We start from the raw sequence: 27,858 nt of genomic DNA, 5'->3' as shown, positions 1-27,858 counted from the left end.
AGACACAACACCATCTGACACACACTGCTGTCCCATCCAGTACTGCCCAAAGAGCAACAGAACACATTGTCTTGCTAAGAGCTTACTTAAAGCTGTGCTTGCAGACTGCCAGCGAAGCTTGGGCATTTGGAGAGGGTGGCTGTGTTGGGTCTGGTGGATTCTGGCGGGTGAGGCTGGAATTCAGCTTGGAGGTGGGAGAGAGAGCCAGGCCAGGGGAAGGATGGCCCTGGGGTGACAGATGCTCGCCCCCAGAAAGCCACTAACAGGATGAGGCCGGTGCTGCTGGGCCCATGGGGTAAAGAGGGATTATGTCTGAGCAGTAGATAAACAGATTATTCCCGAAACAGTGCCTACTTTTTTAACCCTGTCACTCTTGTCACACTTTGAAAGCATCCACAATCCTTCTGTGGGCCCTGCTCTGTCAGCATCTCATCTCCAGCCATGTCCATCACACAACATCCTGGACGTCGCAACCATCGGCAGGGAAAACGAGTCGAAGCCTAGATGAGCATTCACCACTGTGCGTGAAGAACCGATGCCCAGAGACCTAGTGACCCCTCTTGACCATGGAGGAATTCACGGGGTCTTTATGAGATAAAGGACACCACACCTGGATTGTAATTGTTATTCTTGAGAAACACAACGCTTCCAAAATGCCTTGGAAATGGGGACTCTTGACGGTCTTATTTCTCTTTGGTCTACAGGCCTTGGGAATGCAAGGTAAGATCAGGTTTGGATCAAGGATCCACACCGCTTTCTAAACCTCAAGGTCAGAAAAGATTGTGTTTCTCCTTCCAACAGTTGGAACAGTTTGTTGTTGTCGAAAGGTTTAAAATGAACACCAATAGAGGATCAAATCAAGTCTGTCACGGCTGATTACATTGAAAATATCAGGAGTTTGTGTTTGTTCCTGAGTGTTTAGGATCAGAGCATGCACCACTCATAAAACATATCACACTGTATTACTGTCATGTACAGAACATCCCATTCAATTATACTGTACAGAGGATTTTGATTGGGTTGGGTTGACAATACCTAATGAATCAGATTGCTTCTCAAGCATACCTGCGAACACACCATATTTCTTGAAGCCAATAGCTCTCACACTCAACCTTAATGGTGATGGTAAAGAAAAGGAAAACCTGCTGTGATTGCATAACATACTAGCACCAGCTTAGAGTGACGTGATTATGCCTTGCATCATGCTATGGTTGAGACTTTAGACCAAAGGTCAGCTTTAATGCCCAGTTATATAAAGCATTTACAGCTGATAAAAGAATGTCTGTCGTTGTCTGAAGTGATTATATGGTAACTATAAGCAGAATTACTGTATCTAAATTGTGTAGCCAAAATCAATCCACAGTAGATTAGAAGTGCTTGTTGTTTTCTGTGATGGTTGGATAACTAGTCAATTAAAAGGCAATCTCCTGAAAGGAGATTATGGTGTAATTGGGACTGATGTAACAACAAATACTGCAAATCATGTCATTTAAAATGGTTTTTTAATTAGAGAAAACATGTTGCGAGCTTTGGTGTCATTCTAGACTTACTCCATCCTATCTTTGATCGTTGCTGTTAGAGAGAAGAAGAGGAGACTTCAGGGCACAGAGAGAGGCTGTCAACTCAATGCATTTGGTTCAGCTTTTGAGGACAACCAAACAGACGGCTAATGTCCACACAGTCTTTGACTTGGAGAGACAACGAACAAAGAGGTCTGCAATTTTCCACTCCGGGGTGAGAATCTGTCCACAGGAAACCATCAATGAGGTCATCGCCAGCCATCAAGCTTACTACAAGCTAAGAGGTACGAACCTCCCTGGGAAGGAGTCAAAAGGGTTAATAGTCGTAAAGTTTATCTCATGGTACCCTAGTTTTAATACACCTGAAGGCATGTAGTCTACTGCTGTATCAAACATCCTCCGCTCTCCAGTTAATGGAACGAAAAACAAGTTTCCATCTGGAAAGTCCTTCCTAATTAAAGACAAAATGATGTGGTCCGTCCTGAGGCAAACATGAACTACTTTGTGAGACAATTGATAAAACACATTTGGGAGTTTGAATTATAATATGACCTCAGATAAGACAAAATAAGATAAACTTTCAACCCTCAAATTGGAGAACTCAGTGAACTCTCCTAACATCAAATAGAACAACTGTACAGTCATTTTAATGTAAACATATTGTTGTCACCATTGTATAGCATGGACTCTGTCTTAAAATGCTTCCATTCTTATCCAGACTTTAAGATAGCATTTTTCTGGTTTTGATAATCAAATGATTTTCTGAATTTCACTGTACGCACAGTACTTCATGCAATTATGAAAACATACAAGGTTCTGCCAACCACAACTGAATCCTACTGTAGTGTCCCTGTACAGTAGTAGTACAGTATTGAGGGACAAAGAGCATGCTTCATTTTTCAGTGGGCTAATGTTTGTTTTCCTCAAATATAGAAACTAAGTAGTGAAAATCAACTAGGATTACTCTGCAAGTGTGATTCTACAGGGATAGGGGGTGTAGGCGGACTATAAAACAGCAGAAAGCAGGGCTTCATTTTCTAAATGAGGTGGTTCATCGTGAGGACAATCAATGTCGTTTGGAAAGATGGACAAATTCCCTCCAGCTTAAATGACCTGCTATTGACATTCGTAGAGACTGAATTGATCTGCTGGAATTCACACCATGGTCACTGGGTTTAAGACAATGGGATCCTAATCCTATGTGGATCTATATTAGCCGGTAGTGAGGTTTGTGATCTCAAGTGATAGATTCGATTTCTAAAGGATTGTGTTTACAACAATACTCTTGGGAAATTGGGTATTTAATAGGTCTTCCCTGTTGGAAAACCAACAAGGGTTTTGGTTCCTAGTAGAATATTGTAGTGTTGAAGGCAATGGTTTGCTTATTTTGAAAGTGTAACATGAGGCTTTAGGTAGTTTGTGATTAATCCAAATGAAGTACTTTGATCCTGAATAGAACTGTATTCAGTTAGGACCAACGTCTTGCCTCACTGAAGAACTTTCTTTTTTTCGGTCAGTTTGCCAGGAAGCAGTATGGGAGGCTTTCAGGATCTTCTTCGACAGGATTCCTGCAACGACTGAGTACCAGAGATGGGTGCACACATGTCAACATGACTCTGTCTGTATCTCTGACCTAGCCAGGAACTTCAGCAACTCAGAAGAACACATCAGTATGGTTTACAGGGTAAATATATTATAGCACATTGTAAACTAAAGCACCTTGTTTGTCAATTTGACCACATCATCCACAGTGATTGGGGTGCATATTGCATTTTCTAAAGAATTATGGTATCATTATCCTTTTTGCAAGACAAATGATCAAAACAGAAATGCAATCATTTCTTTATCTGTTCACTATTCTGTACACAACCAGGAGTGAAGCATCAGTTGATACTATAGCAACAAGGTATTTTTCTCCTTCTCACTCAGAAAAGCTGTTGACATTTGGTTAATTATGTATCTGTCTCTCGAGGCATTATGCTGCATCCATTATCACACACAGAAGTGCACAATCCATATGGCCAATTACATTTGATAATACACAAAAATATACACAATTACTGACAGTCCTCTCCAGGGTTGCTCTACAAACCCTGCGTGCAGTATTACCAATTATTTTTTAATATTATTGCTCTGAGATTGTTTCTTTGACTCTGGTTGTGTTTCTGATTCTGCTCCTACAGAGGATGAACGTTCAGGACCGGAGGCCAGTGCCACAGTAAGTCTGATATACAGTATTTTTCAAGTTAAACGCTGTTCAAAGGAGCTCTTTTCCCACAGCTTTTATTCCACTTATGTACACTCTGTAATGTGCACCAGGTGGATGTCTCCTGTGTAGATTCTCACTGAAGTGGTTCTAAATGGTAGTCATTAAATAGCCTATCTCAGCTAGGATGAGAGCTGAAAGGAGCTACAATGTTTAATTGGAATAGTTTAGAAGTGTATGCATCACTAATCAGCACATATAACAAGAACCATATTGTACATAATTACAAACTGGCACACATGTACTGGAATTTGCATAATTGTTAATTGACATCATCTGCTCTTTGGTCTGCAGAGAGGTGACTACGACTGCAGCACCAGACACATCTGAGACTGCAGGTAAGGCTCCAGATCTAGATGTGGACGATCGTAGACTTTTGTCTTTCACAGTCTTTGTAACCGAGTGATGATGATTGGTTTAGGTGCAACGGAGGCTGAAGTTGTGTCTGAACCGGACGATCATGTGACCAGCAGTGCTGTTCCCCCTGACACTCCCACTCCCACTCCTACAGTCCTGGATGAAACCCAGGCCACTAAGGAGGTACAATACCACAAAGGCATTTAGTTTAGCTCCCTAACAGCTTGTAGACTGACGAGAAAAGCTAACAGAAATAACATGGATTCATAGCCTGAACAGCTGTTGTCTCGCACTACTCAGACAGTGTGTTTGAGCTGGTAGTTTAGAGGCACGTGTTGCTGGTAGAACTAGTACCAGCCTTCTCACTGACACATTACATTTACATTTAGTCATTTAGCAGACGCTCTTATCCAGAGCGACTTACAGTAAGTACAGGGACATTCCCCCAAGGCAAGTAGGGTAAAGTGGCCCAAGGACACACCATAATTTTGCACGGCCAGGGAATCGAACCAGCAACCTTCTGATTACTAGCCCTATTCCCTAACCGCTCAGCCACCTGACTCCCTCTGAACATAATAGGTGGAGATAGTTCCAAGGGAGCTAGGGTAATGGTCACATTAGATTATGTCACTCACACAATCAACTGCACCGATGGGATGATTGAAGGTCTTGGCCTTCTCCTTCAGAAGACTTGAATACTGCATTCACAGACCCGGACACACATGTTCACACATGATGCGTTGCTATGTACCTGCGTATTATACAATTGCTGCCACCCTCCACCACTCCCAGCTCCTCCATGCTATCTTCTGTATCATCACTACAAGATGTTAACACTCGATTGCTTGTTAAAAAGTCTACTTCTGGTTTGAAATTATTCCCGTTCACCAGGGGATATTACATCCTATGCGCCCTGCCTTGTTAGTGTACGTACTTGTCCTATGCTGGCTACATACTCCAAGGCAGGGTGTTACCCCTTAGACATTACCACACCACCAGAGACAAACCCATTTCCATTGCAGTAAATGGTTAAATAAATCCTTGAGTGTCTTGACAGAACTGTTATTGCGTCTCCCTAGGACCCAGAGCTGCCCAACCTTGTGCCTGAACAGCCTGTTGAACAGATCTTAGAGTTCAGCATTGAGCTGGTGGACCCTGGCTACAGGGAGCTGCTGGATGACCCCGACTCACTCCAGTACATCGACCTGTCTCACCACCTGCAAGACCAGGTGGGACACCATGGAGAACAGGCTGAACTCATGGAAGCCTAAGCTGTAGATATTCTAGACAGTCCCTCATTGATACTTCCAAAATATCTAAGGCCAGTTATAGTGGCAATATATATCTTGATTCCAGCTCACCAGTCCTGTATTCCACCAAGACACCAGGTAACCCTGCTACATTCAGCAACACAAGGTTACTGTGCAGTCGTATCTGTCCCTATGGCCTGAAAAAGTAGTTCACTGTAAAGAAGCTTATAGTAGAAAGTACCACAGGGCCATGTCAGAAAAAGGGGGACAGTGAGGTAAAAGAATGTCATTCACTGACAGGAGATCATCCTCTGGTTGTAAGAACAAAGAGTCAATTACGTGTTCTTTAATTGAATCCGACTGAAGATGATTGTCAAAATTGTGTATGCTGTACTAAATAGGTACTTACAGTATCTCCACTCAAGAGCAGTGAGTGTATAATTAAGAGCTGTACATGACTGTTTTATAACTTTGTCACCCAGTCATTCTGAGATGACGCGTGTGAGAGTTCACACTTGTCAGCTGTGATGCGGTGTGGTGTTGAGATATTGAGCCTGCAGACAGGGCACTCAACACTAAAAAGGTTTTCATCTTCACTTTCACAGATGAAACACGTTTTTGACAAACTTCCAGGATTTAAGGAGATCAACGTATTGGGAATCAGGTGAATCTTTTGGCATGCATATGAAACATGAAACATTTTGAAGTGCAAATGAGAAACGAGGAAGTGTTAATGGGCAAATAGCGAGACAGCTCGGAGCGTAGCCAGTGTAGACATGCTTAAGCATCGCTTGTGATGTTCATGGGAAATTCCACAGAGGTTTCATCATTTCATCAGAGTTCATTTGGCATGGCCAGAGTATTCATTTGAATAGGTAATGAGCTCATTTTCACTTAAGCTGTGGCTGAAATTCAGTCGAAATGCCAGTGACGGCCAGTGTTGAATGTTGTGTTCTGACTGACAAGCAGAACCACAGAGCCCATGTAAGACAGTGACACTCTAGTTGTCTGTAAAGCCAGTTCACAGTAACTTAAGTATATTTATTCACGTGGCAATAATGTTTTATCGAAAGGAAAATATATACTTATTGTGTTTTTATTACGAAGCACCATGTGAGGTTGACGTTGACGTTTGATTAAATATATTCTTTTGAATGTACAGGTGCAGGTGCTCTTTGGCAAAGAAATGAATGACAATGTCATGATGAATGTCATTTTCTCTTACATGTCATTATAACGAAATACTAATTGCCTGTTCTCTTCCCTTCTTCAAACGCTAGCGAGACCCAGGATAGTGACGGGTAATTCAATGATATTGATGAGAAACATCTTTAGTGGTAGCCGTTTCCCCTTGTGTTTGTACTTTTCCCTAGCAGCCTCACGTTCCTTTTGTTTGGCTCTGACTCTGGGCTGTGGAAGGGGATGAAATTACCTAAACACAAAAGCCCCTTGACAATTACTGTGCCGTCTGTGCAGAGATGACAGGTCAATATAGAAACAAGGGTCCATATTGTGGTATACAGGACCACTGTCTGCAGAAACAACACTTATTTGTACACTCACTATCCAGGTAAACATATCAGATATATGGTTCAAAGTCTGAAAGGGTTGCTAATGCGCCTATAATTTTTGTTATGAAAGAAGCCAAGCGGTCTGTGGATATTGCGAAGCCTTGTGAATACAATAGTTATCCCTTCAGTAAATGTCCTTCTGTGCAGTGTCTTGTGCTGCCACATCCAGTAACGTGCCAGTCAGGCTGCAACTTCTCCTCTAATGGGGAATTCACAACTAATACAACCTTTGCCTGATAATCTTGGTCGCGAAAACAAGAAAAGGCACCACACAGAATATTAATGCCATTTGATAATGACAGATTTGAATGGCCTCTATTCAAAGTACGCCATCCCACTTATCCTACACACTAGCTAAAATAGTGACTGCTAAGTCGAATGTCTCACAGCATATTCCTGCTGTTGATGTAAGTGTCTTACCAAAATCTTTGGAGTTCTTGTCACCAGGCTTGCATGCTGTGTCCTGAATGTTAAAACTCTTCCTTCTCTAGACCTGGAGGTGTGTCAGTGCACTATTCCTTGGTTTTCGAGACCAATTCCCTCGACATCAGTGCAGATAGTTCTGAGGAGGCTACTGGGACACCAGTCTCTGCTGGACCTAGCCTGCAGGACGTGGTGACTAAGGCCCTGAGGGAAGAAGCCTCTTTACCCGTGGATCTAGACTCACTGAAATTTCAACCAGGTTAGAGAACATTACCTTGAATTTGACTATCCTGAAACAATAGAATGGGACAAGAATGCGATTTTGATTTTTTGTGGTATTTATTTTTGTGGGGGGTTCCACAGAAAAAGTCATCCTACCAACTATAGAAACAATTCCCATAACTGTGGGATCAACAACTGTTGAAGTGAGTAAACAAATTGTGTGTGTATATATATACAGTACATATACTGTTTTTAAAATGTTTTTTGTGTATAACAGCAGAGAAATATTAATGTTATTTTGCTCTTTTATTCTTGTAGTCTAGTGAGCCAGATTCACACAACGACCTTGAAATATCCACAGCTGAGCCAGAAGTCAACATAGAAAAAATACATTTAGAGCTACCATTCAGCCCTGTGGAGAAGGAGAATGCTCTGGTCACGCTTCTGGATCCCACAACTGATCCTGGCGTGGACGAGGAATCTGTCTCCTCCGATGCAGCCCTGACAATCAGCACTGCTCCACCCTCCATCTCTGAGGACCTCGCTGGGTCTGAGGGAGGAGACGGGGAGAGCGAACCAGGACCAACAAGTGAGCCAGAAGAAGAGGTGCCGTTTATCACGCACATGATCGAAACCATTAAAGAGGGAATTGGCGAGCTTGTGAGAGACTACATCCCAACCCCACCCGCGACCTTTGTTGCTAAACTGGAAACCGAATCTACGGATGTCGACCTTTCTGCCAATTTGATATCGGAAGAGGACCTTGCTCCCGTTGTTGACAGTGAGAGTGATCCCAGTCCGGAAGTCAGTGTGGAGTTTGTGTCCACAGCAACTCCTCAGAGGCTGCTTACCACCATGACCATGAGCCCCTCTGCTGAAGAGGCTGAGGCAACACCTCCTGTGACCACTCTGTCGGCCATTACAGATCAGCCACCTACTGAAATGATTGGCGACCTTCAAGAAGAAGAAGTTCTTAATGTAATTCCCGGTGAAGATGAGACAGAATTGGTGTTGCCTAGTCCTGATGGCAAAGGATCCTCTGAAGAAGAACCTGGCGTAGAGGCTGAAGCTGACGTTCCTGAGCTTGTCGAAGTAGAAATAGAGCCAGAAGAGGAAGTTGAGGTTGAGGTTATAAAGCCTGAGGTTGAGGTTATAGAGCCTGAGGTTGTGGTTATAGAGCCTGAAGAGGAAGTTGAGGGTATAGAGCCTGAGGTTGAGGTTATAGATCCGGAGGATGAGGTTATAGAGCCAGAAATTGAGGTTATAGAGCCAGAAGAGTGGGTTGAGATTGAGGTTATAGAGACGGAGGTTGAGGTTATAGAGACAGAAATTGAGGTTATAGAGCCAGAAGAGGAAGTTGAGGTTATAGAGCTGGAAGAGGAAGTTGAGGTTATAGAGCCAGAGGTTGAGGTTATAGAGCCGGAGGTTGAGGTTATAGAGCCAGAAGAGGAAGTTGAGGTTATAGAGCCTGAGGTTGAGGTTATAGAGCCAGTGGTTGAGGTTATAGAGCCAGAGGTTGAGGTTTTAGAGCCAGAAGAGGAAGTTGAGGTTACAGAGCCAGAAGAGGAAGTTGTGGTTATAGAGCCGGAAGTTGTGGTTATAGAGCCGGAAGTTGAGGTTATAGAGCCAGAAGAGGAAGTTGAGATTGAGGTTATAGAGCCAAAGGTTGAGGTTATAAAGCTGGACGAGAAAGTTGAGGTTATAGAGCCAGAGGTTGAGGTTATAGAGCCGGAAGTTGAGGTTATAAAGCTGGAAGAGGAAATTGAGGTTATAGAGCCAGAGGTTGAGGTTATAAAGCCAGAAGAGGAAGTTGTGGTTATAGAACCGGAAGTTGAGGTTATAGAGCAAGAAGAGGAAGTTAAGATTGAGGTTATAGAGCCAGAGGTTGAGGTTATAAAGCTGGAAGAGGAAGTTGAGGTTATAGAGCCAGAGGTTGAGGTTATAAACGAAGAAGAGGAAGTTGTGGTTATAGAGCCGGAAGTTGAGGTTATAGAGCCAGAAATTGAGGTTATAAAGCCAGAAGAGGAAGTTGAGGTTGAGGTTATAGAGCCGGAGGATGAGGTTATAGAGCCAGAAATTGAGGTTATAGAGCCAGTAGAGGAAGTTGAGATTGAGGTTATAGAGCCGGAGGTTGAGGTTATAGAGCCGGAGGATGAGGTTATAGAGCCAGAAATTGAGGTTATAGAGCCAGAAGAGGAAGTTGAGATTGAGGTTATAGAGCCGGAGGATGAGGTTATAGAGCCAGAAATTGAGGTTATAGAGCCAGTAGAGGAAGTTGAGATTGAGGTTATAGAGCCGGAGGTTGAGGTTATAGAGCCGGAGGATGAGGTTATAGAGCCAGAAATTGAGGTTATAGAGCCAGAAGAGGAAGTTGAGATTGAGGTTATAGAACCGGAGGATGAGGTTATAGAGCCAGAAATTGAGGTTATAGAGCCAGAAGAGGAAGTTGAGATTGAGGTTATAGAGCCGGAGGTGGAGGTTATAGAGCCAGAGGTTGAGGTTATAGAGCCAGAAGAGGAAGTTGAGGTTATAGAACCTGATGTTGAGGTTACAGAGCCGGAAGAGGAAGTTGAGGTTATAGAATCGGAGGTGGAGGTTATAGAGACAGAGGATGAGGTTATAGAGGCAGAAGAGGAAGTTGAGGTTATAGAACCTGATGTTGAGGTTACAGAGCCGGAAGAGGAAGTTGAGGTTATAGAGCCAGAAGAGGAAGTTGAGATTATAAAGCCGGAAGTTGAGGTTATAGAGCCAGAGGTTGAGGTTATAGAGCCAGAAGAGAAAGTTGAAATTGAGGTTATAGAGCCGGAGGTTGAGGTTATAGAGCCTGAGGTTGAGGTTATTGAGCCGGAGGAGGAAGTTGAGATTGAGGTTATAGAGCCAGAGGTTGAGGTTATAGAGCCGGAAGAGGAAGTTGAGATTGAGGTTATAGAGCCGGAGGGTGAGGTTATAGAGCCGGAAGAGGAAGTTGAGATTGAGGTTAAAGAGCCAGAGATTGAGGTTATAGAGCCGGAGGTTGAGGTCCCACAACCAGAAGCGGAGGTTAAAGCAAAGCCAGATGAGGGGACAGACGAGACAGTAGCTGAGGTACTTCAGCTAGAGGATGGAGAGGAGACATCTGAGCCTGCAGTTACAGTTCCTATAACTGAGCCAGAGGAAGAAATTGGGGAGGACGTTTCTGAACCTGAAATTCCCGAGCCAGATGTTAAGGATGAGGTTTCACTGTCAGTGGGGGAACTGGAGGCTGAAGTTGTAGAGACTGAAGATGAAAGTAAAGATGGGGGAGAGGTTATTGTGCAGGCAGCTGAACCAGAGGCAGAACTAGAAGCAACAGAAGGTGCTCTAGATGCAAGTGTGGACCTCAAACTTGTGGAGGATGTTAGCGAGCCCCCAGCCGAAACTATTAAAATCATTCAACCTGTGGACACAGTTGAGAACGTCCACTTTGGTGAGGATGCTCTTCAGACAATAGAAGACACGGAGACACAGGAAGCGAGAGGTGAGACGGCCCTCCTTCACCCCGTTGAGGAGGACGACAATCTACCTGTTGGGCCAGGACAGAGAGAGTCTTTGGAAGAGGGAGAATTTCAGCCAGAATATGTTGGCTATGAGGATCTCAGCCCTGTGGGGGACACAGATGATGTTGAAGTACCGGAAGAGACAGACACTGGTGACCTTCAGCCTGACGAGCAGCTGACTGCTCCACCAGTAACACATGCTGCAGGTATGTGCAAGCCATCATAGCTGTTTTAGCTCAGTAAAAAATGCCATACAGAGAGTGAGAGAGCACAAGGCAAAGAGAGAGAGAGAATAATGATGCAATTTAAAAATGACTTTCACCAATAGAGCTGGGAAGTTACGTTACAGCTAATAATTACAGACCAACCCATGGAGAAGAGATTACTGTTCTATTTTTGGAGTGAGTGCTGCCTGGCGATAAATGTTCTGTCCTGTTTATTATTTGATGTGGAGTAAACACAAATCTTTTGACACCTTGTTAATTACTAGGGCTCACACTGCTGGGAGACACATTATCATTAAGATAGAAGATTGATTTTTTAAATAATTGAAAATGGAAGAATATTTAGAGGATGCTGGCAGCAAAAAGACATCATCATCTTTACACTATTTTGGGATGACAGTAGAAAAATAATAAATTCTATGTACAGTATTAGGCAGCTAGCAATGGGCAGACATATTTTATACAAGCAAACCATATGATTGATTCCATCTAAACTCTTTTTTCTCAACCCATATTTCAAAGAGGTGACAGCGGCTGTGAATCAGAACACATCAGAGGACAGCGGTCCCGAAGAGACGGAAAAAAGCGATTCATCCACGAGTGAAGAGATTTCTGTAACAGCTGGGTCCATGCTAGATACCATTCCAACCCAACCAGCAGATTCTGGCTCTGTACCTGAGATACCCCCCACAGAGCCATTCATAGACAGCGGGCTCTTCGAGGTAGATGAAGGGGAACCAATCAGCGAGGATGTGGAGGATGAAGAGGCACTGCCACCTGGGGTGGTCGTTATAGATGAAGAACCAGAGGAAGTGGAAGAAGAGGAGGAGCAGGGAGAGGCAGGGGTTCAAACTACTGCACCACTAGCCCAAGCAGAATCACCTCTCGCTGAGGTTGTACAAGACCTGGCCGCCGAACTACAAGACCTGGCTGCCGAACTAGACCAAATGGATGTGGTGAGCACAGAGACCGTCGACCTGCTGGACTATGGTAGCGGAAACACGTTTGCTAACGAAGAGCATCCTTTCGAGACCACGGCATCGCCACCTCTGAGGTACCTGACCACACCTTCCATGACGACCGCGAGTAAGGGCAGGGAGCTAGTGGTCTTCTTCAGCCTGCGGGTCACAAACATGAGGTTCTCAGATGACCTGTTCAACAAGACCTCCCCAGAGTACAGGTCCCTGGAGAGCACCTTCATGGAACTGGTGAGTACAAATATTTATAGGGATCGAATGCGTTTGACCAACATCTTTGCCTTGAGAATGAGTAGGCGAATGCCACCCTGCAGGCATCGAACGCAGACCGTTGCGTTAAGGGGCACACCCTCTCCTCGTCATCTTATATTTCTATCTTATATTTGACATCATTAATAGTTTTATACTGATTCACTCTACCGACCCACAATAACTTCAAGCTGAGACAAACTCAATACAAGGCTCATTATACAGAGCAATGAGTCATCCAAGCTAATGAGCTGAGGAGAATTAAACATGCGGTTGCGGATGTTGTGACTGGAACAGGTTGACTTAGCCCTGAGGCCTTTATTGTACCTACAGTCCCTACCATGTTACCTCAGGAACCACAGGAGATATTCCACTTTTTGATATACAATAATGTGATACTGTGTTTGCTAATCCAAGAAGAAAAGATTCACATGTTTGATCTTTGTGTTTAGAAGTCAGCATCACAACGGTTTGTGCAGACAGAGAGAAAAGTTTCTTTTGCACCAATTATGCTGTCAAAGCATTTGTGAATGTGTGAAAGTAGAAGGTCATTTTAATAAACCGAGCACAGTATATGACTACATAATGACAATTTAGAGAATGGCTGCTTATAAAGTTGATTCCAACTAAATGTAATGTAGTTTCACAATTAGCAATGTAATGTGTACTTTGTAAGGATGGTTGCATAACAGATGGTAAAATGGTAAAATAAAATATTGTTTACGTTTTTCCCTCATTTTGTCTAGCTGATACCATATCTTCAGTCAAATCTGACGGGATTCAAGAAACTGGAGATTCTCAACTTCAGGAACGGCAGTGTTGTGGTCAACAGCAAGATGAAATTTTCCAAGTCAGTTCCTTACAATGTCACCCAGGCTGTACACATCGTTCTGGAGGACTTCTGCAGTGCCGCAGCCAAGCACGTGGACATTGAAATTGACAGCGGTTCACTGGACATAGAGCCAGGTATGGCAGTATTGTTGCACTGTTTAGATACTGAGAGAAATATGAAACATGTTACAGTGTGATGTTAACACTAAATCCGACACGATAGTCCCTGTATGTATTTAATTGTTAAAATTCGAATATACTACCTGACCAGTATTATGTTAGCAGGAGAGAGTGTGAAGTGAACATGTTATTTCTTGTCGATGACATCGATGTTGAGCAACGCCAGCAGCTAAACATTCAAATTAAACATACGAACCTGAGGGGGGTGGAGGAAGGGGGGGGGGGGGGGGGGGAGATTGTCTACCAGAGAATACTAATTCCACTTTATATTTCCTCTTCCGTCTATGTAGCTGACCAAGCAGATCCCTGTAAGTTTTTGGCTTGCAATGAGGTCTCGCGTTGTGTAGTAAACCGGTGGAGCAAGGAGGCGGAGTGTTTGTGTGACCCTGGCTACATGACGGTGGACGGACTACCCTGTCAGAGCATCTGTATCCTGCAGCCAGACTACTGCCTCAATGGGGGGGAGTGTGAGATAGTCCCAGGTCATGGAGCAGCTTGCAGGTACCTTAGCATAACTCGAAGACCAAATAAACTGGAACGCTGATTATAAGGCCGAAATTTGAGTCATATTATATACCTTAAATGTACTCTATTTTTGGTATATTATTGATTGTTTTGGTCTTTTTTACTAGCTGGCAATCTATAACTTCTCATTATGATTTCACCAGATTTACTGTTGAATTTGTTTTCTTGCTTTTGTGTTTACATGTTTAGATAAAAGGTGCAACTTAACCATTACCTCATGAACTAAAGACTGCAATTTGCTTCTACTGTACAACACACACACACTTACACACACACCCCAACATGCAGACACGCATGCACACACTCGAAGGCTGTGTGGTTCATTACTGCTCTAACCCAGTCTCTGCTCTAACCCAGTCTCTTTGACCTCTTTAGATGTCCTGTAGGTAAATACTGGCACTTAAAGGGAGAGCGCTGCAGCGAGGTGGTGGCCATGCCTGTAGACCCCCTCCTTTTCATAGCCTGCCTAATGGGCTGGCTCAGCTCTGTATATGCCCTGATAGGTCTCATGATATTCATGCTCAGACATTATAGACGGACCAGAAACACAGTGACTTTGGCGTAAGCAGGTCTTTTTTTTTTTCATGTCAACTTGCTGTTGAAGTGTGTTGATTTTTTTTTGGGGGGGGGGGGTATATTAGAAAGTTTCTTTGTACAAATAGCTCATGCCTTCCTCTTGCATCTCACGCTTTTAGTTTTGAACAATTTCACACAGCTTCGAAAACGGAAAACTATTTTAGTGATACAGTTGAAACCTTAACACGTTTTTTTCAATAGGGTGACGCACCTTTTATGTAATCGCTCAGCTTGGGGTCCTAGTCTCGTTGATTCTCTGGAGAAAAACTCATTTTAAATCTCATTAGATACACTCACCTCACCAACTGACGCAAAGAGATATATACAAAGAGAACAAAAGTATTGCTTTTTTGTCTACAAAATGATCATGTTAAAATGATAGTTACAAAGACTCAACATACATTCTCTCTTTACAGCATTATAAGACATAAAGTCTACTTATCACATTTATACATTTGTATCTTGATATACCCAGGATTTATATTTGTACTTTTTATAAGCGGGACACATTTCCAACAGAGCGGGTCCTGTGACAAAACTACGTGACTCTAATTGCTAATTACAAGTACCCTTACATGCAAACCTTACCAATTGTTTAATCAAAAGGATAAATTGTCAGGTTTGACCCTGGCTCCTTGATCCTGTTAGCAAGTGTAATTGTTGGAGCAGCTTTTCTGCTTGTCTGGGATCGCAGGGGTGTGACCCCAGACACAGACCCACCCCCGGGCCAACACTTGCCTCCTTTCATTAACACAGACCCTCACCTTTAATCCAGCTATCTTACTAACCAGTTAGGGAAGCACAAAAACAACAGTAAACAGGCCTTACTTAGCCAAACCAAAAGGTTATTATCAAATGGCAATTCCTATGCCCCAGTATTCTTCCTGTGACGGTTTAAAATGTTGGCTGCCAAAGATATAGCACAGGAACCATTAGATTTGTCTCAGACCAATCTATAACAATCAACATGGCACTGATAGGGCTGCCTGGACAAATATAATTGAAATGTCAGAGGATCTTTCTTTCACATCTGCCAGAAATAGAAATGAGAGCTGCTGGTGCTTTGTGTAAGCGAGTACTGCACTAACCCCACACACCTGCCTCCTGCTGTCTGCTGTGTGCTGTGAGGTCTATAGCCCCCTGACCAACGTGTCTTCTTCTACAGAAATATCTCTTGTCGTGCTTCACCTTGTTATATTTTCCCCTTGGGATAATGTAGTTTTTAAATCTGTTCTATTGTTTCTTTTCACATTTCTTATGTGGAGCTGCTGTAAGTGCTTGTAATTACTGTCTGACAGGGCTTTTATTCTTGTCTTCAGCAGATCCCCTGGAACCGGTTCCCTCCCTGGCCTGACAAGCTAGATGGTGACACAACAGTCAACGCTGCTCCAGGATAAGGTGAGAACAATTAACTAAAGTTCTTTAATTCAAAGAAAACATTTGGGGAAACAGAGAATGAAGCAAAATCTCATCAGCCCTGAAGACCGATCTGACCGCTTTTAGAGCATGATTACTGTTCACCAAAATCGGGTGACCCGTCTGAGCCGTCGATACTTCAGGGTTGTGTACAAAATTGGTTTAAGAGGTTTGTGTCTCCACAACAGACTTAACCACTGACAGAACTAAACACAAAGTCAAACCTCCTGAAGGGGCCCAGACTGCTTACCGTCTGTTTTTCAGCTCTAGTAGGAGGGCTGGATGATTGCCAAGCCGGTTTGTGGAGGCAGAAGCCAGTGTTGGCCTATGAACACAGGCTTTGTCATTAGGTGATTAGTCTGCCTCTCGCTGATCCTCTTCAGGTTGTGTCACTATTGTCAGGGGACAGGCTTCGCATGTACCTTCTTTCAAATACCCAGAATTCTGAAAGGATCAGTATGGGATTGTGTACCATGGACGCAATGCGTTTCTATAAAAAGCAGTTGGGTCAAGATGATTAAATCGTAAGAGTACTTCATAAAGTATACCAGAAACGTTTTGATTGAATACAGTGCACCTCTTTGATTCCGTGTGCAGGTATGACAGTTGCTGGAAGACCACGGGACAAACACAGAAGAGTTTACCTGAAGTCCAGTCATGGATCATGTTGAGGACCGTGTGGAGAAGAGAAAGGCTGTCTGTTCCCAGTGACAGCCAGGTGACATTCCTCAGCATGGTCTCTGAGACTCCTGTCTCTGGGAACCAGAGCCGGGGTTTAACAGGGAAGGAGCCCAGACGTTTTCTGACAGAACACTTTCAGGCAAACTGTGTATTCATGGCCTGTCATTTCCATCTATAGATAAAGGACGCAAAAATAAATGGACAACTTACATGAGTTTTGACAACATCGAACAAGCTGTTAAAGCTTGTCAGTGCTCACTGGACTGCTAATTGCAATTCCTTTGTACATATGTGTGGAGATCTATTTTTGTGTAGTGGACATCTTGGAAAAACATGCATATAAATAGAACTTTAGGCAAACTGAAATGTTTTATATTGTAAGAATGAGTTGGTGGTGTGTGTGTGTTAAACACGAAGCACAGCCCATGTGTGGGTGATGCATATGGTCACATTTCCTGTCTGTACGCGTGCAGTAATGGATCTGAAGTACTCTCACGCTACTGCATATACGCGTGGGTTTTCACCAAACAACGGGCTTATATGATGCTATAGAGATGTCACCCTGAAATTTAAGTGTTTTGGTAGGAGAGTTAAGAGGCAGAGAGAAACATGGAATGCATTTATTTCATCCGTTAGATCAGCATTAGAAAAGTGAAAAGGCAGTATACAAGGAATGATTGTAATTGCGTGTTGAGATACAGAGCACAGAAAAGCCAGTCATTTTGTTGTACGGTACAGGTGATTCCAGGAAATCCCTCAGTAGTACACTTCACTCTGTGTTTTCAAGTCATACATAAATAAATACTTACAGTAGGTCTTAACTGAAGACTTGCCTCAGACACAGCGGCGTAAGTGGATAGATCTCACGCATTCAAACAACCAAATCGCCTTTTCGCTTAAGCGTCAAAGGGAATGAAAAGCTAGGGAACATCACGACTATCAGCCTTACCTGAAGACAGTAGTTCTAGTCTTAAAGGAGATTGTCTCTTAAAAGCGTCGCTGTTTATGACAAAGGACGTCCCTCTCCTCTTAGCTGTGTGTGTGACTAGATTATTGCTTAACTTTACAGCACGCAAAGAACCGTTTGAATCCAACAGAGATTTATGTGCCCGAACCCTTGGATGTTGGAGTAGAAAGATTTTCTTTTTGAAAATAAAAGTGTACATTCCATTAGAAACATTACACTCTCTTTGTATCATACAATATAAAATATGTACTGTGTGTACGTGTCAAATGAGAGGGTTTCCATGAGAATAGGCTACCTGTGTACTGAATGCTGTTAGCTTCATAGTCTCCCTATTAGTTTACCAATCTGTAATTGGTAACAGCTCATTTCTGCTCTCAAACACATTTGGTCCAACTTAGTAACTGTTGAATATCTCATGGTATGCATGATTCACATCTAGTAGTTCAACATTCCAACAGTTAAGTCTGATTAATACACGTAAATGCCATTTGTGTTTAACAACATTTGAAACCAAATGTTGTGTAGATTATTCAAAAACAATAGGCACAATTAACTGTGACAACCAAACCCAAATGGCATTCCCAACTGGGTCATGTACAGGGAACCTGCCATTCTGTCTACACCTTTTTAATTAGCATGAAAAATATAATCACACATTGAAAAAATAAGACAAAACCAACAAATAATGAAGACTGAAGGAACAAATCAACTAAATCAAATTACATTCGGTTTGAAAGACGAGGTAAAGAATTTTACAGTATTGTCAAATATATCTTAATTGGAAATTAATAATGCGTGCAGTTACTGGAAATAATCAGAGAACGTGACACATGAGAGAACAGAGATCAAGTATTGTCCTGAAAAAAAACAACTATATGAAAACTATGTAAACAGCTGAAGAGTGAGTAGAATTATCAACAAGCTGTTAAGCCGGCAGAGGCCAGAAGGAGACTGTAGTGTAATCAGAAACAAATTATTATAAACATCTATGAATTAATACTCTCAACCTTTTTGGGGAGGCAGCTATGAAACAGTTCCTACTTTCAGCAACTTACCCTATTTAGTAGTATGTAAGGCCTCATAGTTAAGAGTTGCAGAAATATTAAAGAAAACAACCCATTTGCCTGAAAAATAAAACGGGATGCATGTGTTCCTCTGTATAGGGTTCACTGCAATTCCCCCTGCCTCAACCTCAAATACACAAGACGATTCCAAGCCAGCAAGATCCCCAAAAAACTAAAGACAAATTAACAAAAAGCAGTTCTTTCATGACTGCAGTGCACCCAGTCAGAACAGTATGCCTGAATGCACGCTGTCCAGTCCAGTTAGCGGTCCAGTTAGCTGGCGCACTCTTCCCTTTGCTGTGTGTGTGTGTGGGCCCGTGGAGGGAGCTGGAGGCAGGGAGCTACTTGAGGAGGCTCTGCAGCATGGCTGTAGCGTAGGTGGGCCGGGCCTGGTGGCTCTCGATGGCGCTGCGCAGGTACTGGACCCCCCCACAACGGTCCCAGATGTCCTCGAACTGCCGGGGCAGGATCTCCGCTCCTCTCTTCCTGGTCAGGCCCGTCTCCTCCAGGCTCAGTTCACACATCTCCATGTCATCTTTCCCTGCACACAGCAAGCCATCAGTGGCACAGGAGCAGCTGGGGAGATGACGTCAGCTGGACGAACACTCAGGACATCCTCTCAGCTGAGTCAAAGTTTGGACTCTGAGAACACTCAGGTCTAACTTAACAGAACACAGTTCTAACTTAGAGAACACACAGTTATAACTTTGAAAACACTTAGTTCTAACTTAGAACACAGTTCTAACTTAACAGAACAAGGTTCTAACTTAACAGAACAAGGTTCTAACTTAACAGAACAAGGTTCTAACTTAGAGAACACACAAAACTGCGTTCTCTAAGTAAGAACTAACTTCTTGCCTCTCCCCCGTGTGACCTTGGGGTGACTGACCTGCCACCAGCAGGATGGGGTGCTTGTCTGGGTGCAGCTCCATCTGCCGGGCGATCCAGGGCCCGTCAAAGTGGGCGTACCACCAACCCTTCTTCTTGTTTTGGGGGTCCTTGTACTGATCACCAGGCCGGATGAAGGGGATCCGGAAGTAGCGCTGCTGCCTGTTCATGGCCACTTCATGCTGCCTGGCAGGGATGGGCGGGGCCGGGTTCTGCTGGGCTGTGAGTGGGCGGAGAGAGGTGCTATGAGGCAGTCTTTAGCCAATAGGAAGGCTGGGAGGGAGAGCGTAGCAGCTAGTTTGTGGAGGGGGTCAGTAGAGATCACAGAGACTCTGATCAAAGGGAGAGCAAATCAGTACGACAAAAAGCATGACACATGTTTGTTACAGAGCTTTAAATCTCGTCTCAAAACATTTAAATAAAATATTTTGCATATATATGCAAAGTGGAGCGTAAAAAATAAGGGATTGAGCAGGGGTTCAAGAGGGTTCTCTATGCAGTACAGGACTAGGGGAATACAGGGACATGTCTTAAGCTTGTTTAAGCAGCATAGCACTTCCAACCACCACATCTTCAGAAACTGTTCCATCTCCACCAAGAAGATTAATTCTTCCCACAAACCTTCCACAAGAAATAGCAAAAGCAAATAAAAAGGTTGTGGCATCAACTGAGAAGAAAACACCTTTTGGGTCCCATCACCATTCAAAACGTTCCCCCACGCACACCACACAACACAAAGACGTAGCAACCAACAGAAGACTGACCTCAGGCCTCTGAACTCCTTGACAAATGCACTTAAAATGTTAAACTCTAAATCTGCAGGCTGGATGCCAAAATACTACTTGCACTACAGACACCAGTTTCCTCGGTTTCCAGCAACCAACTGACTGAAATCATGATGTACTTCACCCAGTGTTTCAACTGGCATTTTATGTTCCCACTTTATAGTTCTCCTTCAATCAAAAACCCATCTCTGTAAGTGTAGAAAATGCCTCCAGTTTTCTGCTCAACTGAAGAGTCTATTAGGAGTTTTTCTTTCAATCAGCGTGTAGACTTCTCCTGTTGTCGCGCTCCCACTGATGCCATGACACCCGCTCCACACCCCAACCCAGTTTACACAGACTGCCCTGAACACTCCCACCTCGAGGTTGCTGCTTTACATTTGCACATGTATTCCACTTCCATAACAGCAGTAGCACACCACCCCATCCAAGCATCCTCAGTTTCTGACCGACGACTCGACATGCCTAATAATCATGTCTCCAGTCGATCACTGCCCCAAAGAACCGTATCTAATTACGGGAATTGGCTGAGATGGACTGCTGTGTATACCGCCTTATCAGAACCAGCATGCCTCAAAAATGGAAACTATTCATTTCAACAAGAGCGGTTCATGTGGAATTCCAATCACGATCACCTTTTTCCCCCAAAAATGTTGAGTAAAGCTCTTTTGATGTAACGCTTCCTGATAAACCCATAATAACCCATCTGTCGTCATGTCCCATGGTTAGTGGAAAGGTTTTGTTTAGAAGGGCTGTTAGTCGTGATACATTGTGGAGTACCACTTACATGCTTGTTTCACAGGTGAAGGGGTATCTGAAAGTAAACATGCTTGGTTACACAAATACACACGCAACACATGTACACACACAACACATGTACACACACAACACATGTAGGACAGTGGAAACATTTTAATCACGGTAATTATGGAGAAGTACAAAGAAAAATGAACTTAACAGTGATGAAGACTATAAAGAGGAACATACATTTGTAGAAAATTAGTGATTTTCCCTTGTGCAGAAACACCATCAGTAAAAACACCAGTTTTATAATAGCTAATGGTGCCATACTAATCAAACCATTATCTATCAAAACATGTGCTCTTGGTCTGTGTAATTTACGGTCTCTTGAATGGATAAGATGGAGCACCGGAGTAATTGCTGTCAGTACTGGGAGAAAAAGGAGCTAAATGATTAACATTAGTGCACATTATCCCAGAATATGCAAGCATTTCCTCCACATATGGCTTGTCATTGTGTCAATGTTCACGGTGCGACTGAACACACAGAGACAGAGAGAGAGGATGGATGAGTAAGGTGTGTGTGTGTGCATGGGAACACAGTCCAATCAGTAGTCTAAACAGACAGTAGCATAAAAGTGTGTCTGAGGTCTGCTAGGTGGGAAAGAGCTCTTTGTCGTCATGACGACTCCACGCATTGCAAATGTAAATGAGGAACAGTCTGCAGAGAACCAAAGAACCCATTTTGTGTCCAGTCGAGCATGAGCGTGTTACACAACAATGGAGAAAGGTCACCCTTAGGGTATAGGGGTACAGTTGCCCCTTACAATGTGAAAGTAACAGCACAGCTAGGCTACTTCTTTAGTTGTATCTGCTGACGCTCCTACAGAGAGATGGGCGCCTGGTTCCATCACCATAGTTACACTTCCTTGTAAACAAAGAGAAGCTTAACCCCAGAGTACACACACCACAACGACAACAACAACAACTATATAGCGGAACGGTATCGTTGTAATCACGCCCCCCCCCCCCAAAAAAAAAATAATACCAAAAGATTCCCACCTCTAATCCTCTAATAGTTACAGTTATAGTTAGCCTATCGTTATCGCCTTTGAACGGGCCTAACAGTGTGGTCACGTTGCTTTAAAAACAGGTGATGCTTGGGGGTCTTACCATAGTCGGTGACTGACTTGGGGGCCCTCTGCTCAGTGTCCGTATTGCGTTTCTTGTTCTTTGACTTCCAGGCGTGGTAGACCTTCAGGCGGCGGTGAAACTCCTCACGACAGGCTGCCAGGAGCTCGATGTCTGTGGGGTTAGAGCAGGTCTGGGTTACAGTGAGGAACAGAGACGCCTGGGCAGCCATTACTGTGACGGCCCTCTAGCAGAGATGGGAAGTAGCCTAAAAATACTTAGTCACTGTACTAAAGTAGATGTTTTCTGGCATCAGTAGGCTACGCTACTTTACTTTACCATTTATTTTTATGACAATGTTTTACTTTTACTCAAATATCTTTAGGCTGCTTTCAAATTTATTATATTTTCAAACCAGGCTCAATAAAGGTTTCCAAAAAAAGTTTGGAAAGATTATAAAAATAATCTTGAAAAAAAGGGACGTTATCGATGAGAAGGAGGGAGTTAGCGTCAAAAAGGATTTGCGTCTAGTGTCTTTTCTATTAATGTAGCCTATTAATATGATGTGAGGTCCAACAGGTAGGCTACTTTTTACCCAAGTATATGTCTGAGACCATACTTCTTTACTTTAACTTGAGTGAAAAAGTCAAATCTGCACTTCAACTTTTACCTGAGTCTTTTTAAACATGAGTATCTGACTTGTACTTGAGTGAAGGATGTGTTCTTCTGCCCGCGAGGCGTTCTGTTTGGCTGTTTTGTGTTACAGACAACATCGAGACAGATGGGTGGACAGACTCACGGAGACTAGTGACACGGAGATGTGAAACTAAGATCAGACAATGCAGAAATGTATGCAGATAAACAATGATTGATGCGTATATCTCAGACATGTTGAGAATTAAAGTGGGATTAATGAGTTTTGTTTTCAAAGGACCTTTCCTATCAAATTCTTGATCTGGATGTGACAGGCTCATAATGTCATCACGAGAATTTGATGAATAAGAGCGACACTTGCAGCTTAATCTTAACGCTTTGGAAAAGTGCCAACAGATGATTAATCAAAAGATACATCTGGGTAAAAATACGTTGTATTTTTTTGGGTCCAACTGTGCCTATTTGGCAGCAGTGGTGAGAGATTGACAGAGCGCCTTCTGTATTGTGGTCATGGCCCTTGGTCTCCCTGGTAGGCGGGTGGCTGCTGGCCTGTTAACTGCTAAACTAATCATTTCTTTGTGCCCATATGGGTCAGCTCGCGGGAGGCTTCTTTTCCTAGCCGCTATCGTCCCTCTCTGCCAGCCGCTCCAGCCTCCTCCAAAGAAAAAAATAAATACATCAGAATTCTACGGACGAGGACGAGCCTAGCGATCCGACGTTAACAGAACTGTGAGCGGCGCTCTTCCGACAGCAGATCGCGCCGACGCAAAATCGATAACCGCTGATGAAACAGTCATGTATGTGCGCTAATGAATTAAAGAGCAGAAACCCTCAGACGCCTAACAAAACGTGCAGATGTTTGCTAAATGCCTAATTGCCTCCTCCCCTAAGGATGGTCTCTCCCAAAGGTCCCACAGCTTAACAGATCTTAGACTGGTCCACGGAGGCAGGAGGAGGTAAAAGGCTTCTCACCGCACGAGGTGTTGATGGCGTCCCTCAGCTCAGCGTACTTCCACTTGCTCAGCTCGTACTTCTTGGCGCTAGCGGCAGCTTTGGTGGCCTGTACCTGGGGGCCTCTAGAAGGGGGACAGACACAAGCAGGACAAGAGGGTCACCACAACACACCACGCGCTGGCGGGGAGCCACGAGGAACAGCAGGGACGTCACAAAGCTCAGGAGTCACGTGACTTTCACCTCAGGGTACAAACAGACATTTTAATTGGGTGGTAGTTTGGGGGAAGCTGGGAATTAAGGTGAAGCTTTGCATTTTCTACAAAAACAAGATGGAGCATTTCAGGGGGTGGCTTGACTGTAATGAGGGCCATTGCGGGGGTGGATTTGTTGTTGGAGAAATAGGGGGAGAAAACAATCTGGAGGTTCTTCAGAGCAGTACTCATTCTGCTGAAATACAAAAATTGGCCTTTTGAGGGTACTTCTCTCTGGTTGTGAGCCTGTCCGTAGGCCTGTGTTTCTCTGCAGCCAGGCACTTTTCACAGCCCTCATTAAGCTACGACAGGGATTTGCCCCGTTTACAACAACGTGGAGTGAGGGTGGGCCTCCTACCACCTAAGGCCTCTCACTCTGTAATCCCATTGGCTGGCCGGGCCTCTTCACCAGTACAACTGTTCAGACAGCGGGCTATTCTGGGTTCCCTGAAGCTCACAAAGCTGTAACCTTGGGCTAACGGGACAGTCCCCTTCTGGCCTGAACTTCCTGTCGCCATGTGACTCAGGGAGTCTGAGGTAGCATGAGCCAATTAGCAGCACACACAGTGAGTGGTTCGGGAGGTCAACCGGTGTGTGTGCGTGTGCATGCGTGTGCGTGTGTGTGGTCTCTCGGTGAATGTCACTCATTCACACTTGCTGTGAAGGTGACGGCCGGAGGTGGTGAGGCCTGGGGGATATAAGCTGCTGTAACGGCTGCAGCAAAGCCTGGCCCAGTCACCACAGGGACACGCCTCCACAGGGACACGCCTCCACAGGGACACGCCTCCAGTTGGCACGTGGCACTTTCCTCGTGTCTACGCACGCGGCTCGCACGCGGCTCGCACGCGGCTCGCACGCGGCTCGCACGCGGCTCGCACGCCGCTCTTCGTTGTATTTAGATTGTTGCTAATTTGAATTGCGAATTAATTGGGTTATATTGTATCACATTTCACGGAAATAAAGTATTGATCGTTACTACAATGATTCTAGGATCATGCGGATTTACACGTCATGAATTTCACAAATTCAACCACAATCATAGAATTTAAGAAAGTATAAATCTGAAGAGATGGTGTGAGATTGACAGATTTCAGTGCCGATCGAGTGAGAGAGTGAGTCGGAACAGCTACCCACCTAGCCAGAAGCTCAGACATTTCCTTGGCCATTTCCTCCCTAAAAGAACATGGTGATTCCAGTACACAGCAGTTAGAACGCCAGTCAATGTCACTACTAAGCCACTGTCAACAGCGGCACCAAAAATAAAACACAGTTTGCACACAGAACCACCACCCACAGAGAAAGACACAGGAGAGGGGAAAATACTCAGTCAGAAATGTGTGTGTGTGTGTGTTTGACCTAGGAAGGTAACACACTCTCTCCTCTGTGTCGCTCCCTGACCAGTATGGCTCTGCGCCTCTACACTTCCCAGGGGGCCGTCTGGTTAGACTTGGGGCAGCATCCCACCGCTGTGACATATGGCTTCTGAGGCGTGACGTAGCTGCAGCGGGAGGTGGTTAGCCGCCGCCATCGTGAGGGGCCTTGGGGCTGCGCTGATTAAACTCATCACTCCTGTTGATTTAGGCATCCAAGCGTTCTATATTTACCCTCATCTCCTCCATTAGGAGCCTCTCACGAAACGTGTCCCTAGTCCTAACAGCTGACAGAAACAAACCCGGGCCCAACGATTTTGTCTGTTACACATTTCTTTTGGGGGGGTGATTACCTGATGAGAGAGCATATTACCTGGGGAAAAGGTGAGGTGGAAGAGTAAAAATGTGGAAAGTAAGTGATAAGGCATTGAGAGAACAGGCATACTTGATAAACACTACTCTAAAGAGCGCATTCCAGGTGCAGATGAGGGGGGAGTGAAGATGCAGAGAGAGTGCAGAGAGAGGTGTCTGTGTTTGTCTGCCGCTGGTTTAAGTGCTATGATGTACTGGGTATTAGTCGGCGAAGACGGACTACTCATTTGCACCTTGCCAGAAGAAAGTGCATTACACATCTAATTCTAAGAGCGTCTGCTAAATGACTAAATGTAAATTCAAAAGTGCATGTAACTTCATGTCTTAACAACACACGTACTGCGCTGGTTTTAGAACTTTCACGTATGAACTAAGCTCTCTGTGAGGGTGGGCTGGAAGGAGGATTGAGAAACGGAGGCCTGAATTTAACCTACATGGTCAAGCTCTTGAGGACTTGAGTTCCAGCAGCGCTGTAAACGAGAGAAGAACAGGATTACAACGGAGCACTAAGTATACAGTAAGTGGGCCAATCGGGAACTGGAGAGGGTGATTCCCTCTCCTCTGTCGGTTCAGAATGGGTCATTGCCCTTCCAACGCTGTCAGATAAAGGACAGATCAGGCCCTTGTTAAAAACTTCCTTCTGGATGGGAACGGGAGGCCATAGATATGTATGTCTGAAAAAATAAACTAGACAAGCCACTCTGACCGAGATTGATGTTCACAGTCATCCTGCCTGTTTGTTCCTGAGTGTGCCTTTGTCACGGTTCAAGTTTGCGGTTTATCTGGCAGATTGCCATAGCATGCAGGGTGGTAATGGGTGAGTGGTCAAGGACGGGTGGGGATGGGATTAAGGGGTTAAATCTCTTCTTACGTAGCTCTCTCTGGAGACGATGGAACACCTGAAGAGCCGTTACTGAGAGAAGAGAAGACATTGGTTACACCACACACACATACACACACAACACACACACTCAGAGGAGAAACCAGCCCGTCTCTCCAAAACACCTTTGAAGGAACAACATTAACAATAGCCAGTATTCCGATCACTGCTTTGAATCCGTAGGACTGGATGGCTGTGGTGGTGATTGTGACTACAGAGCCCTGTACCTGCGCAGGCCTGCGTCGTAGGGGCTCTCCTCTGGGATGAGCTCCGACTCGCTCTGGGCGATCCTCATGGCCAGCTCCCTGTCTCTCCGCTCCTGCTCCAGGATGGTGGAGCGAGCCGCCTCCTCCTCCCGCTCCGCCTCCATCTGCAGCTCCATCTCCGCCTGCGCACACACACACACACACAATGTTAGTTAACAAACACAAACACACATCTACACCCACCTCATCCACAGTTGATGAGGGTGGCAGGCAGGCTAGAGGGGCTGAGCTGGTTCACCAGCCTCTCCCTTCGTAAGGTGCCCCTTTACTCTAATGAAGGGCTCTCGGAGGTGTGTCTAGCCGGCAGCATGATTGATGCGCCTGCCTAGTGCATCACCCAGCCCATAGACTCTTACATAACTCAGTCCTCGCCAACCAAACTCACAAAGGGCACCAGAAACTCGGTTTCGAGGACAGAGCAATTCCTCGCCCAGAAGGGACACGAAGTAAGGTCTCTTTATGTTAGAGAACAATAAGGACACACCCCCTCCACCGCCCCCCCAAATAGCAGGTTCAGAACAGTCTTCCCCTGCCCTCCCTCCGCCAGGCCCCTCCCTGACCATATGGTTCCTCAGTGTCAGGTGCCTGAGCCCTACTGCCCTGGAGGCAAGGGATATGATGCAGGGCTGAGGGGCATCTTTAGACCCCTGCTAATGAGCCTTTCTCCTGGGAGGCGCTGTGTCCAGGAGAGCCTGTCAGCTGGAGATCAGCCAGGGGCTCGCTGGAGCACAGTAGCACCAGAGGGTCAGGGGAGGG

At 44.6% G+C, this 27,858-nt stretch overlaps 2 protein-coding genes across 7 annotated transcripts in view; one reads left to right on the top strand and one right to left on the bottom strand.

The window, feature by feature from the left end:
• Positions 1 to 407: 407 nt before the first annotated feature.
• On the top strand, positions 408 to 18,689 carry LOC134025397 (interphotoreceptor matrix proteoglycan 2-like). The gene is made up of 22 exons (XM_062468398.1): positions 408 to 720; positions 1,580 to 1,804; positions 3,038 to 3,204; positions 3,704 to 3,738; positions 4,081 to 4,124; positions 4,208 to 4,326; positions 5,223 to 5,372; positions 5,999 to 6,057; positions 6,674 to 6,694; positions 7,456 to 7,646; positions 7,751 to 7,812; positions 7,928 to 8,902; positions 8,972 to 9,061; positions 9,098 to 9,649; positions 9,725 to 9,991; positions 10,088 to 10,321; positions 10,403 to 11,330; positions 11,871 to 12,556; positions 13,321 to 13,540; positions 13,876 to 14,086; positions 16,006 to 16,084; positions 16,700 to 18,689. The coding sequence occupies exons 1-21, from the start codon at positions 714 to 716 to the stop codon at positions 16,046 to 16,048; spliced, it is 5,286 nt and encodes a 1,761-aa protein (XP_062324382.1). The 5' UTR covers positions 408 to 713; the 3' UTR covers positions 16,049 to 16,084; positions 16,700 to 18,689.
• Positions 18,324 to 27,858, bottom strand: part of LOC134025396 (unconventional myosin-VI-like) — a 46,322-nt gene continuing 36,787 nt past the window's right edge. Inside the window, exons 28-36 of one of the 6 annotated variants that reach the window (XM_062468391.1) lie at positions 27,064 to 27,224; positions 26,828 to 26,869; positions 26,391 to 26,426; positions 25,349 to 25,387; positions 23,982 to 24,085; positions 22,398 to 22,529; positions 21,272 to 21,298; positions 19,704 to 19,922; positions 18,324 to 19,355 (exon numbers count right to left, since the gene is read on the bottom strand). In XM_062468391.1, coding sequence (XP_062324375.1) covers positions 19,156 to 19,355; positions 19,704 to 19,922; positions 21,272 to 21,298; positions 22,398 to 22,529; positions 23,982 to 24,085; positions 25,349 to 25,387; positions 26,391 to 26,426; positions 26,828 to 26,869; positions 27,064 to 27,224 — 960 coding nt within the window. In that variant the 3' untranslated portion in view covers positions 18,324 to 19,155. The other 5 variants (XM_062468392.1, XM_062468393.1, XM_062468394.1 and 2 more) reach the window with 5 other exon arrangements.

Source organism: Osmerus eperlanus, chromosome 8, assembly GCF_963692335.1.
Source record: "Osmerus eperlanus chromosome 8, fOsmEpe2.1, whole genome shotgun sequence".
Classification (NCBI taxonomy): domain Eukaryota; kingdom Metazoa; phylum Chordata; class Actinopteri; order Osmeriformes; family Osmeridae; genus Osmerus; species Osmerus eperlanus.
The sequence above is the reverse complement of the archived record's forward strand: the minus strand, read 5'-3'. Positions and strand labels throughout refer to the sequence as shown.

Excerpts from the sequence above, each read along its gene's own strand:
- LOC134025397 (XM_062468398.1), top strand. Across the intron at positions 7,647-7,750 it reads CTCACTGAAATTTCAACCAG|AAAAAGTCATCCTACCAACT; the intron begins GTTAGAGAACAT and ends GGGGTTCCACAG. Across the intron at positions 10,322-10,402 it reads TTATAGAGCCAGAAGAGGAA|GTTATAGAGCCGGAGGTTGA; the intron begins GTTGAGATTATA and ends GTTGAAATTGAG.